A 21633-nucleotide genomic window follows, 5' to 3' on the forward strand; every position below is an offset into this window, starting at 1 on the left:
ACTAATGAAAATCAATGGTGTGATCATTGATCTCCTAATGGAGATCAATGGGTGTGATCCACATTTTTAAACAACTGAGGGCGGCAGACAGAACTAACGAAGTCTGCTTCCCAGACCTGACAGAAGATTCATCAGAAATAGTAAGAATCTTTTGGTCTGGGAACCAGACTAGAACTATAACGGTCCTAATTTGCCAAGCTTTAATTACCAATTGATACATTATTACCGGTAACAGTCTTTTCCTTAATTCGATGTCAAGATTTGTTCCTTGCTCTATGATTTAAACAATACAATAATAAAATAGACGGCAGTTTCGACTATCTTGACATTCAAGGAGAGGCCTATTGCCAGCCACAATTTTGTTTAACATACAGCAATACGACATAAAAAAATATCCTTCCTTAGCCCATTGTGCTTAGGCTAGCCAGCTGAGGCTTAGCTAAGCCTTAGGCTTAGCTCTTCTTTTCGGCTAAATTCTAGGGCAAGTAGGGCTAACGTTATCGATAACTTAAGCCTAAGGGCGGCTTAGCCTAGGCTTGCCTGCTTAGCATGGGCTTAGAAAAATTAGTAGCTTGCCTTGGGCTAAAGAATGTCTTCACCATGCTTTACGAGAGCCTGGAATAAAGAATACTAATGCACAGTTACATTTTTATTTTCACCTCCTTACCCGCGATGATTGGATAGCAAATCAGCAAACCAAGGATCTTTGGTTAAAAATGTATCATTGATTATGTCTACCGCCCTCAATGGACCGATCCAGTAAGCTCCGCCCAGTGCGCACGTGGGCAAATTAACACGTGCTCCTCTCCACCAATGCCACGCTGCATTTTCCTTCCGCGCGCATCATACGCGCGTGAAGGCATGTCGGACTTTAGTGCACGCACGTCGGACATAAATCACGGCTGTGATTGGTCAGAACACCATGGGGCGGTGCTTACTGGATGATAACGGTAAGTAAGGCCGTGTCCGAAACGGGCTTCCAGAGCTACGGCTACGTCTATTGTCAGCGCATCCCCGCGTATTTTCAATGGGCGCAGACCTAGACCTAGCTCTAGACAGCTGATTCGGATGCAGCCTAAAATAAATGAGGACCGTTAATTCTGTCTGCTGCCCTCAGTTATTAATATTGCGATCAAATTTACTAGACTTGCTCCAAATCCTTCCGTCATCAATCCTGATATTTATAGTTCCATTGATTCTATCCAGTTAATTACAATGATAGCATTGCTTTTCTTACAGCCCAGTTGACTAGTTTATTCCTAAGGATTTTTTGAGTACCACTAGCAAGCTTATTGTCCATTTTTTTTGGGGGGGAGCGATACATCATTAAAAAAAAAAAAATTAACACGAAAATTCAACTTACCTGTTGAAGACGAGCGTCTATTACATAGACTAGATACCCCCCGCCCTCTCTCTAAAATGTCTTATGAATGTCTAGTGGATGACGTCTCCATTGCAACTGCAAGCATGACTGATTGCATGCTTCGCGTATCCGAAATGCACTTTGAAGATTGCCCTCATTTTGGATGGTACCCGTAAAAATCATAATGACAAATGCAAATGAAACAACGGAAGACGTTAAAATCCGTTATATTTAATTCACTAGGCCTAGGTATGCATCAAAGATCATAAAGCGCCGTAGGCACGCACATGCACTTAGGCCTAGTCATTCTTACTGTAAGATTTTCAAATAATGACGACATCGGTCATTGTTCATAAGCTGCATATTGAGGGCGCTTCAGTTTGTTTTCTTTTGGGTAGACGTACGTGGAACATCCATCCAGGCTTTTGATTAAAAAGGTCAGTGTTACTCCGTTCGTCAAACAGCCTAAACTAGCCGATACGAGTTGCGACAAACGGACAGAAACTTAGAAAGGTTATTTTTTTTCCAATCAGGTAAGTTGAATTTTCGTGTTAATTTTTATTTTTTTTAATGAGTGACTTGTGAAATCATTATGTGCAACATGACTGAGTTGGTGAATCACAGAGAATGAACCCACACACACAGCTCAGTTAGTCCGAGTAACTAGGACTCTACAAATCGCCTTTTTTAACATCTCCAAAGGGTGTGCGGGGTGCCTTCTAATTTAGCTTGAGTAACTCCAGCTGACATGCTCCATATTCATTTACATGTGAATGAATATGGAGCATGTCAGCTGGAGTTACTCAAGCTACTTCTAATTCTAGAAGTAACATCTAGGGAAACGACTAATTGGGGGGGGGGGGGGGAGGAGGGTGTGCGGGGTGCCTTCTAATTTTAGAAGTAACATCTAGGGAAAGAATATATATAGAATCCTGACACCACTTCTGTGGTTGTGAACAAAGTTTATGGAGAGTCAAGTGCATTTTCAAAGCATTTTCTAACGAAATTGGAAATGTTTCTCACTCAGTCCCAGATTCATGTCTTTTAAAAAAAATTGCAATGACTGACCTTCATTGAGATAACATGATGAAAAAAAGTGGCATCAGGAATCAGGATGTAACATTCTTTCCATGCATCGACTGCAGGATTTATGCAGAATAACTCAATGTTATTCCCTACAGTACAGTAATAGTATGTTAAGTTCCAGAAGAATTTTCTCGGCCAAATTTAAGCCTTCTTATTAAGGTCACATTTCAAAGTTTTGTTTTGTGTTCATTTAAGTAAACAAATCAGTTTCTTGTCCCCACATGCTTGTTTTTTCCCCTTTTTTTATATTCCTACATAATAAATGTTGTAAATACTGTCAATCTACTGTCTTTTTACTTGTTTCCAACAAAATTGTAGCTCTATATGTAGAATGGGTCATGGCTCCGTTGAACACAATTTTGATCAACAAAAGATTCAAGAAAATGGAAGAAACAATCTGCCATCTTGAAAAATTGGCCATCTTGGGAGGAAAAAAAAAGAGAAAAAAGTGTCCGCCTCCTCCATTTTTCACAAAGCTCGGACAAGAAACCATTTTAATTTTTTACTCCGCCTAAAGTCCGGTGATTTCAATTTGAAGCATTTAGATTATGTCTAGATTATGTCTAACATTTAGTAAAAGGTTGAGAAAATGTAAAGAAACGGAGGCAATATCTCATGGCCAAAGCAATGTAATCTGTGCTGTTAAAGTAAATTATGTCCGTTCAAGTGTACATAACTGCATCGGCCTTAGTGTTATGACACACTTCAGTTCTTAGGCACTCAAAAAATATACTGGTTGTTGTGCGGATTTTTCACGCACCACTTTGTTTTCTCATATAGCATTTTTAGTCATTTAGCATTTTTAATCTTACTTGTATGGTGTCGCCCCACCATATTTCATGTGGACATTGTCCTGTTTTTAATTTTTTTTTTTCATATTTATTTCAATGTTTGTTAGTTGGGCCGCAGTGCAGTCTTGTCTCGCCAGACAATGAAGTCTATAAACAGCGCAGTAAAGGCAGGATGATTCACATGTTAAAGGGAAAATACAACATTTGCAAACATCAAAAAATAATACTACCAAATCATTTTGAAATACCTTGCTGGACTGTTAGTGAATGACAGTGTAAAGCATCCTGTAAAATCATGGCACCTGGTATACTGTCATTTTCAAGAAAAGTGGTATTTTTGTATCAATTTCCAACGCTGATCGGCCGATCAGCGTTGGAAAAAACTGGCTTTTTTTCAAATACTGGCCCCAGTTGACCATCGCACTTGTTTGCAATCGATTACACACCTATGAACGGGTACAAGCCAGCTAGACTGGTTTCCTGACCTTACAATTCCCCAATATATGTAAACTGCTCTGTTTCTTCTTAAATGGAGTCAGGGAACCAGACTACAGGAAAATGATTGTTTTTCTTGGTTTTTATAGCATTTTCGAACCCAAAACCTCAAAAAAGTCAGTGTAACTATATTTGCTATATATTTCCAACCCCCCAATTCCATCCATTTCTGAAAATGACAGCAAAAGCAAATGATGTATATTCCCTTTAACTGTCACTAATACCTGCAAAAATTTTTTTAAATAAATAAAAATAATAAAAATTAATCGACCATCATACCAGCCTTGTGAATGGCCCCATAGCCCCATAGGTCACCAACCCTGTGACCTATGGATTCTATTCAAGACAAATTCTGCAAGCTGCATTGACTTTTGAACAGCGTGGTTTTTTGTGTGTTTTTCCAGCACCAATGGGCACAAAGCAGTGAACAGCCCTTAACTTAATATAGCCCTTCAATTGGTCCATTTCGTGAAATTAAGACACATGCAAATGATCCTCTGTACTTTCAAGTCCGTTAATACTTAGACGATGCCGAAAGTGTTGATAACCGGTGCTTCGGGATTGCTGGGACGAGCGTTGGTGAAGGAGTTCACCAAGGCATCGTGGGACGTTGTGGGGTTGGCCTACAGCCGAGCCGGGGGCCTGCTGAAGAAGGTGGATTTGAGGGACAGCACTGCCGTCAGAAACATCATCACAGATTTCAAGGTAAAACTAACCACTTTGGTTTTGGGACAAGCGCATCTCATGCCATTTGAAATCGGTGGGTTTTATATTTCAAAAGTGAAAGCAAAGTGACTTTCATGACTTCAACAATTGAAGTTTGATTATGAGGTTATGATTTATACTCTTCACACTTAAACATTTGTGAAGCACATGTATGAACGGCTTCAGTACAGTTCTTTTCAAAATATAATATCCTACTGTAAAATGGGTGTGCAGCATCTTATTTGCAAGTTTTAGGCTGCATCTAACTGTGTTGAGAAGAGACAGACAAAAATTGTGACCGGCTCTACAAAAAAGGGTATTAAGTTGCCCTTAGCATTATTGTGTAATGGCCTGCTCAACATTGAGAGGGTGAAAATTTTGTCAAAATGTGATTTTCATTTTATGTCATGAATGGCATCTTTAGTACCTACAGTTTCAGGTTACTTTCACAGAAATGTTGATTTTGATGAACAAAGTGGAAAAAACAACCATTTTGTGTGCATCATTCTAATGTTCTACAACAAAACCAGCCATTTCAAAGCCTGTTTTCTCAGTTATGCAATTTGAACTCCAAGGAAGTAATTAATATGCAAATACATCATATCTCCAGATTGGTAGGGACTATGGAGCTCTAGTATACCAAATAAAAGCTTACGTTGTGGGCTTTCTAACTATGTATATAACTCCATTTCACTTTTTTGCAACATAAGGCCAAAAAGAAAAAATAGTCGGTCTCTGGTCAGACCGAAGTTTCGGAATTGATGCGGCGACACCGGTTTTTAGGTGGCTTTTTTTTTTCAAGCTTGTATTGTACAGACGAGGTGGGTACTATTTTGCTTTTTTGTGTCCTCATTATACATTGGTGTCCTCCATCATTTGCCTTGGTGCCCTTTATCATATGCCTTGGTGCAATTTCCCCATTCCTTGGTGCTCCTTGGTACAAAAATTTGAGGAGGCGCGGCAATAGAGGGCGCTGTTGTAGCTTCCGTGTTAATTTGAAGAAAAAAAAGAAGGTTGACGCGCATGATTAAAATCGACGCGCGCGCTGACCAGAGACCCTTTTTTTTTTTTTTTTTTTTGGCCTAATACCCTTTTTTTGTGGAGCCGGTCACAATTGTACTGGTATTATGTCCTTGCCCTCGTGTGAATGACAAATAATAAATGTTGACTGGAACATGTTGGAGAAAATCAATAGACCAAGACCTATTCTGAATATCATTTCACAAAGTACAGGCAGGCCAAAGAGTACACAAATGTTTTATGTAGTATAATAACATATTTTATGTAGTATAATCAAATATTTTATAATCAAATATTTGATGTAGTCTATGAAAAAAATACTTTTGCTAGTCATGGATCCAGAGATCACACAGGAAAACTCTGTAATATTCTTTATGCTATACAGTTAATATTTCTTGTGTTACACCTCTTCCATCGATTCTGAACAGTTTTAAAGGTGTTTGATTAATTCAATCAAAAATTAAGGGAAGCGTTTGGCTATTTTAATTTGAAATTTAAAGTTCAGAACGCTTACTAAATGTTTTCCCCCATGAAATGTTTGTATCAAACTCTGCAGGATATCGGAAATATATAGACTTCAGATACATAAACTCACACCTATGTGTCTGCTTATTTTTGCCTAGTGGTGGATGTTACCTGATTCAGAAATGACTCATGATACATGGTTAAACAGCCATAAATCTATCCACTCCGTTCACAAGTACCCCCTCACCAGAAAGTACAGTTGGGGGTGACCGACCGACGCCATCTTGCCTGACTGCAATTTTGCCGCGATGCGCGGCCGTACCACTGCGTGTACGTACATAGTACAAATCCCCCGATGTACGTGCGTCACACACAAGGAACGGTGCGCGTCAACCAGCTAAATGTCCTGCCCATGGGACGTCGTTGCTAGGTAAAAGGGCGCCCTCTTTCGTTGGCGCACAGAGCCTATAGAGCTGGCAAATCAAGATATGGCTGCCCAACAAAAATTTGGGCAGACCAGTGAATTATATAAAGGAGCCAGGTAAAAACATAATCATGGGTATAGACAAAGCCGAGCACGTGATCACTGTATACTCACTAATTGCCCCCCTTCAATGGAGAAACCATTGTGTATGCTACAGTTGTACAAAGCAACAGCCCGTGATAGATTACCTGAGCAATAGCTAGCACAATGCTTTTGCCATTGAAGGGGGCCTTCGTGACAGAATTGATAGCATGCTCGGATTGAAGAGGGATTATGGGATATGCCCCCTCCCCCCATCCCCCACCCCCATTTCGGCAGCATACTTTCACATGGACGAAAACAAGTCATGACTATATTCAAAAATGTATGCTACCTCCAAATTTTACTGATACAAAATGGATAAACTGCTTTAAAAGCTTGGGCTTGAATCTGCATTGCTCATGCATATTTCTCCCCAATCTTAACTCCCATGCAGCCAGATGTAGTGGTGCATTCAGCAGCCGAGCGGAGGCCGGATGTTGTCGAAAAACAGGCAGAGGAGACCAAGAACTTGAACGTTGGGGCAACGTCAACGATCACCTCCATCTGTGGTGAGAATAAAATACCAAACCCTCTTCTTCTTCTCCATTCATTCATTTTCATGATGACTTGATGAGTTGGGCCCAACTGTCCCAGTCGAGCATAGTGTTGGAAAGAGATGGACCAATCAGACCAGTTTCTAGCTCGATGGATGTTTTCAGGGTCATGTTGGGACGACCTTTTTGTCGAGGGGCTTCAGGATTCCAGAGGAGAACTTGACTAGCTGGCTCATTATGTCGATAAACGTGACCGGCTAGCCGAAGGCGACGCTGTCTGATGGTGGTGGAGATAGGGGGAAGGGCACCATACAGAACAGAGTTCTAAATCCCATTTTTCAGGGCATCTCACACAATTCCATTCAATTGTTTCAGAATTTCTTAGAATAAAGTTGAAGCATAACTAGAGCACAGAAACCACAAGGAAACGTTGGAATACTGAACTGTTATTGCAAGAAGTATTTGTCCATTGATATTTGTCCATTTTTTTTGCAGGTGAGATTGGAGCCTACATGATCTACCTGAGCACAGATTATATTTTTGACGGCAAAGACGCACCTTATAAAGTCCACGACAAGCCCAACCCACTCAACAAATACGGCCAGTCTAAGCTGGATGGGGAAGTCGCTGTGCAAGCCAATAGTAAGATATTGATGTAACCTGTAAGCAGTAATGATGTGCTGATTGTGTATTCAAGGACCCCATTCCTATAAGAGAACAAAAATCCACTCTTTTTTAGGTTATTTGACTCACTAAAGCAGTTAACAATGTTCAAAAACCAACAGGGTTTTGATGTTTTGAGGAAGAACTTTGGGGTAACATGACTATAAGATAAAGATGACGATCACCGAGTCATACTATGAATGCACAAAATTATGTTGTTTTGCATAGCGTGGTACTTTTCCGGGTAGTTGCAAATGATCCTACGTTGCTTTTAAACTTAAAGATATAGTCCATCATTTGTAATTTGTGCATTTTGTTCGTTTGAAACAACGAAAGTGCTCAAAATCTAAAGAAGGGTACTGAACAACTAACCTGATGAAGTTTTAGCTCAGCTTCAGCTGTATATTTCAAGAAAAACAACATTCTAGGATCTTCAAGTTGCTGAATTATGTTTTGAATTGGGCCTGAATTTAACGTCGGAAACATGTTCTCACTGAGCCGATTGCAGCTACCGACGAATTATAGCAACTGTGCGCGCATGTGCGTCGTGTCAACGCTTGCACGCGCTTCGCTGAATAAAAAAAAACGAACTACTAACAGAAATTTCCAACGGTGCATCTTAAGAAGCACCGTTGGAAAGGCTTTTTTGTGTTGATTTCTTCAAAATGACAGCATGCCATAAAGAATAATTTCACAGGGAGTTTAGTTCCCTTACTATCTTTTATATTTTTACCAAGTGTGTTTTTCAACAATTATTACGTAAGTTACTTTTTGGATAGCTGCAAATGATGGACTACAGCTTAAATGCCCACATTCCAATTTCAGGCCTTTTGGTTAGTAGCATTTTGCTGATTACAACTTGAATGAATTGTTTTTTCAGCTGCGTGCCCGTCGGCCATCTTGCGAGTTCCAGTCCTGTACGGTGAGGTGGAGTATCTTGAGGAGAGTGCGGTGACCATCCTCTTCAAAGCTCTGCTGGATACCAGCAAGCCGGCGCCCATGTGCGCTTACCAGCTCCGCTACCCGACCCACGTACAGGACATTGCCTTGGTCTGTCGACAGATGGGAGATCTGTATCTCAAGGTGTGTGTCTAGGCAACTTGGCAATTTCTTTTGTTGTGAAAAAAAAAGGATGGCACTCTTCGGACTATAGTTGGATTTGGGTTTTCAGTTTTGGTGGAAAAACTCCGGCATTCCATCCCTTCTTAGGCCGGAAAAATATATCCTCTTTTTGCGCATACTGGGGTACAAAATGGCTGCATATCATCGCTCAGCTAATAGTAAAATCGTAATAATAAAATTTACTGTTGCTCATGAGTCAATAAAACAGTGGTTGCCTGCTCCGTGCTTCCAGTGCGCGCAATCAACTTAAGTTTTCTGCAAGGACGCATCGCATTCACATGTGTACAGGGAACAATCTGTTGAAAAGCTAAATGTCTTGGTTTGCGAGTCTAGGGTCGTTGTGCATGCGCTATTCTGTGGCAATCGCCATGCTAGCGAGATACACCAATGAACGCACGCATTGTCCATGTATATTTAATGTAAGATTTTACTTATCCTACATTCACATATTTCAGGCAAGGCAGAATAATTTTCTTATGTAGCTGACGTAAAAAAAAATTGTGATGTTTGTTTAATTTTTTTTCTCCAGAATCCGTCCGCCGCAAAGGGCATCTTCCATTGGTGTCACAACGAGCAGATGACCAAGAACGACATGGCCAAAGTCATGGTGGACGTCTTCAGTCTTAAAGGTGACCATGTGGTAGCCAATCACAACCCTCCATCTGGAACCCCTAGGCCGTACGATTGCCGCCTGGACTGCTCTTCTCTAACAAGCCTAGGGATTGGTCAGAACACAAAGTTCAGAGATGGGATCGAGCCGTGCTTGAGACCCTTCTATGAAAAGTTTGAAAAGAAATGATAAGAAGTACTTTTATGAAAAGTATAAAAAGAAAAAAAAATGTTAGAATTTTTTTTGCTCTTCAACCACAAAGGGAAACTGACTAAGCACACCTATAAGGACTCAAAATAACAAAATGAAATGGTTGTAAATTTTTACATTGATTTTCATGATTTCTTTTATCCAATTTTAAATTTTAATTTTTGTGGCCCCAGGCGAAGTCTACAGAGATATAGAGTACTAGAGACAATTGCATGATGAAGAACAATTGTTTTTGATTTAGGGCACAATCTTTAATTGCATTGGCATATATTGTCTTTCTTAAACAATGTCCATACCCTTGTTCAAGAAAATGCTCTGTAAAAGGTAGCATGCTGTAATGGGGATTTTCTATCCCAGTGGACGCTTATTCCAAAGAGTGCCTGAATTTTTAACGCATTTAGGATCATTTGCTTAGTATGCATTTTGTACATTTCCAATAATAACACCACTCAAAGTCCAAAGAAGAATGTTCAAAACCTAACCTCAAATAGTTTCAGCTCAGTGGATATTACACGTACGGAGAAACAGTGAAAAACCATGCACAACCTTTTAATCACAAAACACAATTTTGTCACCAGCGCTCCGTATTCCAAAAACCAGTCAAGTGACTGATCATTGGAAATCGCCTACATTTCTTGATTTCTTCTAAATGACAGCAAGCCAGATGGAATAATTTCTTGGGGTGTGTAGTACCAGTGCAACCTTTAATCTGAGTAAGTTTTTTGATAATAATTTGGTAGTGTACTTTTGAGATAAAGCAAATGTGCAATTCCACGGTTACTCAAGTTACATTTTTGATGTACTTTTGAGTTTCCTTGGGCTGTAATTACCTTACTGAAAAGGTTTAATAACTGTTATCCCCATGGTAGATAGAGTAGACCTAGACCTACCTAAGCACCAAAGATGACAACCAGAAAAATGTGTTATGTATGATAAACAAGATGATAAACAAGACGCACAAAATCAGTTACTCACATTACGAAAATGTAACGTGAGTAACCGTGGAATTGCCCAAATGATCCTGTATGCCTATAATAACCAATGTATTACTTGATTCAACTTGCTGAGACATAGTTTCATGAAATTTGTAATTTGTGACTTTATTGCCAGATGAGTTCCAGAGAAACATGTTTTTATTTTGTATACTTATATGAAATGTTTATGCTGTCTTTCCTTAAACTACAATTGCCATACAATTACTTTGATTAGAGTTAAAAACAATATTGAATTTTGCAGCTTTAAGTCTCCCATATAATTTTCCAATTCAGTGTTTGAGTGACACACTACTGTCCTTTATTTTCCTTTGCGTAAACTACAGAGGGAGCTATTTGCCCATTTCAGGATGCTTTCTTTAAGTTGCTTGATGTTGATCACATGATTACAACAGATTTGCATTGCATGATAACTCTCTGCATGCAATGTTGCAAAGTAGACACAATAGAGTGTGCCTTTCACTAAACCCCCCCCCCCATATCCCCACCCCATATCCCCACCCCATATTTCCCCCCCCCCCTCCTGTTTCCTTTTAGATCTGCCCCTGTGGTCTATTAAGCCCCTCCCACTGCGCATTTTGGCAACAACATGTGCACCACTCAAATGCTACTGTGCATGTTACGCAGCATGTTGCAAATTTGTGCATGTATGTTGTATATTTTAATCAGGGCCATGATTGATCAAAACATCATAGGGCAGGACCCAATGGACCGGTCTTCCATTTTATTTCATTTCAACACTATAGAGATATATATTACAGTAACTAAATCATGATATATTACAGTAAAATGGTACATGAGTTGTGTTGTCTTTATATTTTAACTAAAAGTGCAAAAGAGTTTATTATGAAAATGGAAAAAAGGACCAATGTGGAAATACAGTAATTATATAAACTGTGTTTATGAAACATTTTTAATAAATTGCTCTTAAAATTATGTAGACAGGTGCCATTCTGAAATAGTGATCATTCATTACACAGCGTGAATTGTTCATAAATGTTAGACCAACTGCTGCATGACAACAAATTTTTCTGGGGGGGGGAATGATATTTTGGAGGTTGAGAAATGTGATCTAAGCTTTTTATTCTTTTAAACTTAAATTAGTGGGGATGTATTTGAATTTGGTTATTATTTATTGTCTACCGGTTTGGGGAGTTATTAAATATGTTTGTTGATTAATTTGAGACTAGACAAAGTAGACATACATAAAATATCTCATAGAGACTTTATTATTAAAAGGCATTTTTAATTATCTTGGAATAGTTTCATGGTGTGCTTTTCTTTGCTTTTGTTGTTATTTTCACATTAGGGGAGGCTTTTAGTTAAATATGGATTTAGCAGTAGTCCAGTTAAATCCCTTTTGAAATTATATTTTTGTTTTAAATACAAAATTGATGTTCTGGACAGGAAGATTGACATCTAGTTTTTTTGTTATGTGGGTTGGGATAAAACTTAATAAAAAAACCTAATTTTTATTCGAACTTGGAAGAACTTGGAACTGGTTGGTAAATAATGTTTATAACGACTGATTTTTTTTTTTTTCGGGGGCGGAGCTGGAGGCCGGGGTCTCGTCAATAGGGGGCGACCTTTAAAAACCACGGAACACACAATTCACAAATTAGTGCGATTGACTGGAACAAGTTTAACAGCAGATTGTTCCCAGACGACCTTTATATAAAATTGTGTACTAAATTAGCAAGGCAACCTGACTACTACTAGGCAACATGGCTGCGACAAGCATGACGAAGTTACTGCGAATTTTGCCACAGAATTCACGCAAAATCCAGCAATTCTTCCCATGCATGAGGTGCACCGTGGTGTCCAAGAGGGGCTTCCGGTCGCTTGGAAATGATGACTGGAAAGCGTCATTTTTGATGGGAAAGAACACTGGGAAAACGATTGATGGTAAAGTCCAAAACAAATTATGCCGATGGCGCGGCGTAGTGCAGGGTGACCGCCCGCCGGCGGCGCGGCACAGGGCATGGGTTGTCAGTCCGTGCTCAGGCCGGGCTGTGTGTGTTTGCGTACATTTTTAAACTCATAGTGTTCCTTGCTCTATGGTACAATGACACTTCACACATCATACCTTTTTATTTATAGTATGGGTGTACTCCTAGAACTATGAGGCTCCGCGTGAGCGGAGCCTCATAGATCAAGAAGCCCGCAAAATTGCCTGCAGCACAAAACACTAATAAAGTACAAAAACGTCCATCAAAATGCAGCCATTTCACACAGAACCGCTGCACAGTTTGCCCCTATACTCCGTACTTTATCTCTTGACATACTCACGTATCTTGTGCAGAACTAACATGGGTGGATTCTGTCGGTTTTTAGGCCAAAATTATGAAAAATATGCCCTTTCCGCACTGAGCCAACCTGACACTTAAAACGTGCACGCATATGATCGAGCGATGATTTTCGGTTCGCTCGGAGCGCGCCGCGGGGGGTACGGTACAAGCGAAATGATAGTATGTGCATGCGTACAAGTGCATGTACCGTACCCCCCGCGGCGCGCTCCGAGCGAACCGAAAATCATCGCTCGATCATATGCGTGCACGTTTCAAGTGTCAGGTTGGCTCAGTGCGGAAAGGGCATATTTTTCATCATTTTGGCCTAAAAACCGACAGAATCCACCCATGTTAGTTCCGCACAAGATACGTGAGTATGTCAAGAGATAAAGTACGGAGTATAGGGGCAAACTGTGCAGCGGTTCTGTGTGAAATGGCTGCATTTTGATGGACGTTTTTGTACTTTATTAGTGTTTTGTGCTGCAGGCAATTTTGCGGGCTTCTTGATCTATGAGGCTCCGCTCATGCGGAGCCTCATAGTTCTAGGAGTAGTATGGGTGCATGTCAACGATTGTAATAAGACTAACAGACTAAGATTAGAGTAGGCCACAGACGATTATTTGATTATTATTTCAATCAAAAATTCAATTCAGTTGATTTGTTTGTTGTGTAAATTTTGCGTTCGTGTAGTGTAGAGCCCCTGTTTTGTTTCGATCAAATAAGAATCAAGAATTTTTTTTATTACTTCAAATGACATTGTCAACCTAAAGCAGACTTCTCTCAGTCTCAATGACACCTTTTTGGTATTTTTTGAACAGTTTCTTGGGGTAGAAATTACGATTTTCCTATGCGGGTTGCGGGCCGGTTGGTGCCATGCAGCATGACTTGTGTGCTGACAGTACATCACGCGGTGATCGCCAGCTTTATTTTTGCGTTGCGTTTTGTTGTCATCGTCATTTTCCCCCCAAATTTCGCTCTAAAATTCAAAACCCTGCCCTTTATCTATGACATACCTGTAGTCCTGTATGTTCTTAATGTCGCCAACTAGTTTGGTACATGTAGGTCAAATTATTTACAAGTGGATTTTGTTCCCTTATATAGCAACTGGGCCCGTAGATAAATGATATCCGTAAATTTTGTCATGTTGGTTATGCGCCTATCAATTGTTTCTCAATGATTGCTTAGACTCTTACCAGCTTACGCAGCAAAAGATTCACTCTTTTATACCCTTGAGGCATCCATGCTTGAGGATGCAAAGCTGAACAACAAAATGAGTAAATTCCTTGGAGTGCATAGACTATTTCAGAGATACTGCGATCTTTGTGATCATGTGGTAATCTTTGGGGCATTTCATTGAAAATAGGTCCCATCATGCACAGGATACACTGGCACAGAATATATGACAAAGATGGCGATGTCAACGGTCAATGGAGGCTGATCATGTTGATTCATGCATTAAGTATAGGCTGTTTTAAAATCAAACAGTGAAGTGTTTTGGAGGTATTTGCAGAGCAATGGTTAAACGATGTGGCAACTATAAAGTATAGGGCCGCCTGCCAGTTGATGAACAACCATACTATTTATTGTGTATTTGATATTTTATTTGGCAGGAGTCCATTTGGGTGTATCTTACAGCAGATTGATCCACACCAGCCCAGCAGCCCTGGCCATCTCAGATCCTTATAAGACACTAGGAGTCCCCAAAAATGCCTCCCAGAAAGACATCAAGAAGGCCTACTATGAGGTAAGCCAATAGACATGAATATGACCCCAATTCTCTGAGACTTTTTGGCTAGAAGCCCTGTCAAACAACATAAATCTGCTTCAGAGTGCTTAGCATCTCCAAGTATTTTACCATGATGAGTTTACGTTACTATTAGCATATTTGGTTAAAAATAACCAAAATGTTCCCTTAAGTCATCAACCTTGTGTACTTGGGAAAATATATGACAATTGTTTTGTTTTATCTTCTTTTTAGCTGGCCAAAAAGTATCATCCAGACAGGAATAAGGACAACAAAGATGCAGCCAAGAAGTTTGCAGATATTGCCGAAGCATATGAGGTTTGTTTTACTTTAAATTGCATCATTCAGCATTTGTTGTAATATTCAGTGCATGGTTCTTTTTGGTTCTGGTAGTGCAATTAGAGTTGTGTAGCATTTTTGTAAACAGCAACAAGTTGGAATTAATATTTCAATTCTTCAACATCTTACACTTTTTAGAACTGAATTCATTGTGGTGCAACTCTCGACAATGTTTCTGGAATAAACCCACATATACAAGTACTGGGTGACAATATCTGGTAAATTTAAATTTTGCATTGGGAAATGAGTTATATTGGTTTTGCACTTCACATTTTGATATGAAGGTCGGCGAAGAGCAAAATCAAAAATTAAAACTGTTGACTATCCCACATATTTTTTCAAATTTAAAAGTTGAAGCAGTCCATGTCAAAACGTCTGTAGCCATCTCCTGGATGAACGGAGCAAATATGAGAGTAAAGTGGTTTGCTCAAGGACACAATACAATCATTGGTTGAGATTGACGACAAAAGACAGCAGATGTGTCAGAAAATGACAGGAAATTACTTAACTCAATCACTATTTGCAAATAACCGCTACTCACAAGTAACAGAATAGTTGAATAACCATCAGGCATTCAGCTTTTCCTCGGATCCGCTGATTTCCTCTTTTTTTTTACTTCTCATGAATGCCCTTACAAATTGAAAAATACTTTGAAATTGAAAAAAGTCTTGCGTGGTTTGAAGTTTCCTCGTTTTTTTTTCTAAATTTTCAGTTGCATGCCTGAACCATGAGTAGAACAGTGAGTAGTATAAACCTCAAGCAAGTACTCAAGTACTCGCTTTTGCTTATAAATTCCTGATTTTTTCCTGTGTGCTTGTAGATCGTAGGGGATCAGACAAGGAGGCGTGAGTATGACACCATGGGCGCGGCAGGATTCGGCGGTGGCAGCGGCGGCTTCCAGCAGGGTCAATGGCATGGGCAACATGTGGATCCAGAGGAGCTCTTCAGGAAGATCTTTGGCAGTGCTGGCTTCGGTGGCGGGGGAGTCGGTGGGGATTCACCTTTTGGGGATTCAATCTTTGGAGGTTACGACAGGGGTCATGAGGTGAGAATAGTTGTGTTACCGTCAGAAGTTAAGGGAACCTCTTGGGCTTGAGAGGATTTATTGTGGATCCTCAGGTTTCTTTGTGGTTTACTTTGGTGAAGCTCCTTTGATCAGAAGTGAAGAAGTGAAGAAAACTGAAAGATGTGTGAGGTTTTGCAATGAACCTCCGGAACCTCAGTGGTTCCCTCAGGGATAATTCATAAAACATGACAGTGAGGCAAGAATCAGAAATGAGGCAACCCTCAAATATGTCTCATGTTTTATTGATGAACCTCTTTGTGTTGTAGGGATGTATACGAGAAGAGGTTTGGTTATTTGTGCAGTGGTTTTTGGAGGTTTCAAGAAGTTTGTGAGGTTTTGATTGTGTAGTAGAATTGAAATATGTTGATGCTTGTGGTGATGGAGAGGTTTGAGGACTTTTCATGAGGCTTGTGAGGTTTAAATGTGCAGTTGACTTGGAGAGGATCTGGAAAGATGTGCGAGGTTTTCAGTTCCCTGAAATCTAACGGTTGCATTGATTGGTGATGTTTCAGGTGATGATGGACTTAACGTTTAGCGAGGCAGCCCGGGGGGTCAACAAGGATGTGACGGTCAGCATGGAGGATACATGCGAGAGGTGTAAAGGGAACCGGGCAGAGCCGGGTACCAAGACAACCAAGTGTCATCGGTGTAACGGCACAGGGCAGGTAGGAGCAAATATCAGCATTACCTCAACAAGTCCGATTGTAGGCCCACAATGTTGATTGGGTTGCTCTAATATAATGAATTATTGTTTTGACAATATGTTAGTTACATTTTCAGACCGCTTTCACACTACAACAATTTCACACTTCCATATGTTAAATCATTTTTTTTACTCAGAGTGGGCATGGCAGAAAACGTTACTTTACTAAATTGTCAGAATTTCTCTTGCCTAGGAAACCATCAACACCGGTCCCTTTGTCATGCGGACCACGTGCCGGCAGTGCAGGGGCGCACGCGTCATTATCACCGTCCCGTGTATGACGTGTAGGGGCGCGGGAACGACCATGCAACGCAAGAAAGTCACTGTCCCAGTACCAGCAGGTAGGAAGAACTCCGTAAATACAGCAGTTGGAATCAAATACGTCTGTGTTATGTTCATGTTGCATATGTTGATGACAACGCGATCTGTGTAGAAGGAAGGTCAAGTACTTTTAATAATATGGGTCAACTAGGCCAAATTTGAATGGTCAAGCAAATCCAAGTCGAAAGTCCAAGTGCAGACGGAGCTGAAATTTAATCATGAGAATTTTTACCGCCAGTAAACCCCCCCCCCCCCCCCCATTTTTTTAACCCTCCTATGAAAACATCCATTGTCAGCCTTCTTAATACTTGGGTCAATATTGGTCAAGACCCCCATTGGATTTTGACCCGTTAAACATTGGTTTGTACACAGCATGCCAGGAGGTGAGGAAGAAACCCCCCCCCCCCCCTCCTCCCCAATTTATTTAATGAGTGCATTGCCAACATAGCTTAATTGTTTGTCTTGTATATCTGTGTAAGGTGTTGAGGATGGGCAAACAGTCCGGATGCCGGTCGGCAACAGGGAGCTCTTCATTACCTTCCGTGTGGCCCGCAGCCAGACCTTCCGGAGGGACGGCGCTGATGTTCACTCTGACGTGACGATCAGTTTCACCCAAGCTGCGCTAGGCGGCAGTCTCAAGATTAAAGGCATCTACGACAGTATACACCTAAGTGTAAGTATAATATCGGCAAATCGCAGATTTCACGTCCTTAGAGTCCGCTACTAAGGCCACACCCAAAAAAATGGGTGTTTACAGTATCCCACCTGGATTTTTTTGCGGCTAAATTGCAACCTCAAACTTTTTATTGCCACATTTGGCCAAGAAATTTAAATGAGTTTATTTTGAAAATACAGAAGTCTTCCCTATGTGAGTTGTTTGTGTGTTATCAGTTAATTAACCCTCCTATGCAAACATGTTACTTGGGTCAAAATTGGTCAAGTGACCATTGGTGTGTTAAAAGTATAGTAGGGGTTAAACAATTAAACAGGTTTGTTAAACAGAATATTGTTAAAGTTGCAGAAGATCGTCAGTTGCAATCATTTGAAATGACTTTAGCGTCCCTTCAATGGAAAGGTAGTACATAACATTTGCCCGTCTGTAACCAAATTGTGTGTTGGTCAACTTGAGTAACACATTTTGGTTTAGTACAACTCGAACGACAGTCATAAAATGTGTTGAATGTGTTTGTACAGATTCCAGGGGGAACTCAGTCACATACACGGATACGGCTACCAGGTAAAGGCATCAGTAGGGTGAACGGCTATGGCTATGGAGACCACTATGTCCACATCAAGATCCAAGTACCAACGTGAGTAAACGGCTTCTCAAAAAATGAACACCACTCGGTATATATTTAATGGGTGGAGTTATGAAACTACCCTAGTGTTCAGAATGGTTTCAAAATATTAATGCAACAAGGGTGTGTTTTCACAACCATAACTGGAAAATCTGTTTTCATTTACAACAAAATAATATTGCCTGCTTTCCTTTATGCCATCTTTAAAATAGGTTTCAGTTTAAACAACAGCAATCTCCAGTTTATGTTGCATATATCTCCAAACAGTAACTACATGTATATTTAAACACAACCGATACAGTAAAAATTCAACCAGTGAACAAATAAAAAAATATATATCCAGTTATTGTTCAAAACTGTAGATGATAAGTTAAAAGCCACTCAATTTGCTTCATCTTATAGCGCTGAAAGTGAGTAAATAATAATTGTATGATAAATTAAATAATTTTCCAACTGTTCACTAACATTAAAGCTGTAGTCCATCATTTGCAGCTATCCAAAAAGTGACTGACATAATTATTGTTGAAAAACATACTTAGTTGAAAGATAGCATGGGGACTAAACTCCCTGTGAAATTATTCTTTCTGGCATGCTGTCATTTTGAAGAAATCAACGAAAGAAGACCTTTCCAACGGTGCTTCTTAAGACGCACCGTTGGAAATTTCCATTAGCAGTTCGTTTTTTATTCAGCGAAGCGCGCGCAAGCGTTGACACGACGCACACGCGCGCACGCCCTCTATAATTCGTCGGATCAGTGCACAACATCGCGTAGCTGCATTCGGCTCAGTAAGAACGTGTCTCGGACGCTGAATTCAGGCCCAATTCAAAACATGATTCAGCAACTTTTGATTTGAAATCGAGATCCTAGAATGCTGTTTTTCTCGAAATACACAGCTGAAGCTGAGCTGAAACTTCATCAGGTTAGTTGCTCAGTATCCTTCATTAGATTTTGAACTCTTTTGTTGCTTCAAACGACAAAATGCACAAATTACAAATGATGGACTATACCTTTAAAATCAGTTATTACAATACTTTGTAAACTGCGTCATTTATAAAGAGCCCAGATTTGACTAAGGTAGATGCGTCTTATTTTTTATTACAGGAATTTAACGAACAAACAGCGGGCGTTGTTAGTCGCATTCACCGAGGAGGAAACAGGAGTGTCAGGAACGGTTGACGGAACTACCAAGACTAGCGACGGTAGGTGCACGTCACATCTAAAGCACATGAACAGTTTAACTGCACAAACAATCAAGATTCTTTTTTAGCCGTTGATTACTTGAAAATCACTTTTTGAAGGAAAAAAATTCAAAAATAAAAAGAATTAGCACCACTCTGTTGTTTTCGTCTTTGTCATAGAATCGCAATCTGATGAGTCTCTGTCCGATGAAGAAAAAGGAAAAGAGCCGGGGTTCTTCCGCAAGCTTATTGAGCGTGTGCGGGGGTTTTAGCAAATAGGCGGCCGATAACTAGAATGCATACAAGTCCCCGTCAGGTAGGCAAATGACTTGCTTAGTACACCTGCTAAATTTCCTAATGGCAGAAGAATTGATCTATAGGAACGATTAAAATGGAACCTGTTACATGTTTGAAATACCAAACTTTATTGAACCCAAAATATGCCTGCAATTTTTCATTAAATTTTTTGTCATCAACCATCAGTGAAGAATTTGAAGTTTTTGTGAATTGTTTTTGTTTGTTTTTTATTATTTTGGTTTGGCATTGCAAATATTGCACAAGTCATTTGCCTATCGACCAACACTGTGTATTTCTCAGCATTAGGCCATATAAGATTTCACCTGTGTTTTTTATTTGTCCACCCAACCTTAACACCTGTGTCACCTGTAATTTTTTAACTGCAAAGAATTAAACAAAGGGCCAATTATGGCTATATTTGTTTTATGATTGTGAACTAAGAAATACAAGAGTAATTTTATCTGGCCTAGTAGCAACACGACCCACTTTGTAATATCAATAAATTATTCTTGCATTTTTGTTAAATTTGGATTCCTTGCTTTACCCAGGCGCCAAGATTGCCACGTCTGATCCCGACGGTCTGATCAGCCAGATCCGCAACTGCCTGCACACGACCCCCGACATCACTGATATCCCCGCCCGCAAAGTAGCCAACGATATCGACGACACAGAGGACGATACTAAGAGAACGTCGTCCAAATCGTAGCAACGTCATACATCAGTAGGTAGGAGTAGAACATAGGAGTCATGCAAACGAAAAAGTGAGATGCTGCATGCTATGCCCTCCCGAGCCGTAATAGTAAAAAGAATTGGTAGCAACTCTCTGATAAGTCAAATAGGCAGGCTATTCGTGAACCAAGAAGGCTGCTAGCAAGTGAATATATGCAGTTACAATCGTAGACCATGAAGCAAATTAGGCGATGTTCCAGTTGTTTTCTTTATCCATTGTCACAAAAAATGGAATGCTTATTTTTGTTACGGTCCGTTTCGAATTTCGGCTTCCAAAATCAAAACTGAATAGCGAAATTCAAATCAAATATTAAACAGTCCGGAAATTAATCCCACTGCTAGTGTTTAGGCTCCCTGTCTTCAAAGTTATTTACTTGGTTATGTTTGTCAAACATTTGTGGGGAATTTGACTTTTCCTGAGCTTTCGTAATTTACACTGATTAATAACGACAACCATTGGAGAGATTTGATTAATAATACCATTTAAATTTATTCTTGAAACAAGTACTGATATCAAGAAAAACATGGAGTATAAAGCTCATGTACAGTGATGGGGATGTCAAACCATTGGTAAGGCCAGAGGCTGTGTTCGAGTGAGTCACTGGTGTTGACACGAGTACACTTACTAGTGAACGAATGGCAAGAGTATGACTCTCAGGTAAGGAAAGTGTACTCTCGATCAGAGATACTTGGCACCTGGCGAAATCATGTGATTTCAAGATGATGGAAGAGTAAAAATTGCCAATTTTTAAAAATTTTTGAAAAGTAACAAAAATCTGGAACTGTATTTACTTATTTCCACATTGAAACTTTGTTCGTTTACGAAGAAATACCCTCTGCTATTGTAGTAGCCATTTTGTGCATGCCTAATAACAACATCAACCGTTCGAGCGATGTGACCCGATGTTACCCATTGCAACATTTTCCTGCTTTTGAGAGTATCAAGAGTGACCCACAAGAACGTAGCCAATATGATTGTACTCTGCACTCCTGAATCTATGAAAAATCAAGCAAAAGCTGCGGAGGAGATTTTGATGGATTCAGACTTGTAAGGGTATAGACCATTTATCATGTTGCAGCCATTTGGA

The 21633-nt window shown here is 40.0% G+C and overlaps 2 protein-coding genes and 1 long non-coding RNA gene across 5 annotated transcripts; all 3 read left to right on the top strand.

The window, feature by feature from the left end:
* The first annotated feature begins 1757 nt into the window (after positions 1-1757).
* Positions 1758-9671, top strand: LOC119728523 (methionine adenosyltransferase 2 subunit beta-like). 2 transcript variants are annotated; one of them, XM_038200796.1, is made up of 7 exons: positions 1758-1896; positions 4038-4042; positions 4250-4440; positions 6885-6999; positions 7480-7626; positions 8528-8730; positions 9299-9671. In XM_038200796.1, the coding sequence occupies exons 3-7, from the start codon at positions 4264-4266 to the stop codon at positions 9566-9568; spliced, it is 912 nt and encodes a 303-aa protein (XP_038056724.1). In that variant the 5' UTR covers positions 1758-1896; positions 4038-4042; positions 4250-4263; the 3' UTR covers positions 9569-9671. The 2 variants fall into 2 exon arrangements, with proteins under 2 accessions (XP_038056724.1, XP_038056725.1); XM_038200797.1 differs by lacking the exon at positions 4038-4042 and having other exon boundaries at positions 1761-1896; positions 4246-4440.
* A 1398-nt stretch (positions 9672-11069) lies between these two features.
* LOC119728524 lies at positions 11070-11843 on the top strand. Its single transcript, XR_005271073.1, has 2 exons — positions 11070-11228; positions 11330-11843. It is a non-coding gene; the product is annotated as an uncharacterized LOC119728524 (long non-coding RNA).
* Positions 11844-12266: 423 nt separating this feature from the next.
* On the top strand, positions 12267-20622 carry LOC119727386 (dnaJ homolog subfamily A member 3, mitochondrial-like). 2 transcript variants are annotated; one of them, XM_038199256.1, is made up of 11 exons: positions 12267-12486; positions 14480-14613; positions 14848-14931; positions 15773-15997; positions 16531-16683; positions 16915-17062; positions 17522-17715; positions 18237-18352; positions 19443-19540; positions 19700-19835; positions 20365-20500. In XM_038199256.1, the coding sequence occupies exons 1-10, from the start codon at positions 12306-12308 to the stop codon at positions 19789-19791; spliced, it is 1425 nt and encodes a 474-aa protein (XP_038055184.1). In that variant the 5' UTR covers positions 12267-12305; the 3' UTR covers positions 19792-19835; positions 20365-20500. The 2 variants fall into 2 exon arrangements, with proteins under 2 accessions (XP_038055184.1, XP_038055183.1); XM_038199255.1 differs by lacking the exon at positions 19700-19835 and having other exon boundaries at positions 20365-20622.
* The last annotated feature ends 1011 nt before the right edge of the window (positions 20623-21633 follow it).

Source organism: Patiria miniata, unplaced genomic scaffold, assembly GCF_015706575.1.
Source record: "Patiria miniata isolate m_02_andy unplaced genomic scaffold, ASM1570657v1 HiC_scaffold_20, whole genome shotgun sequence".
NCBI lineage: Eukaryota > Metazoa > Echinodermata > Asteroidea > Valvatida > Asterinidae > Patiria > Patiria miniata.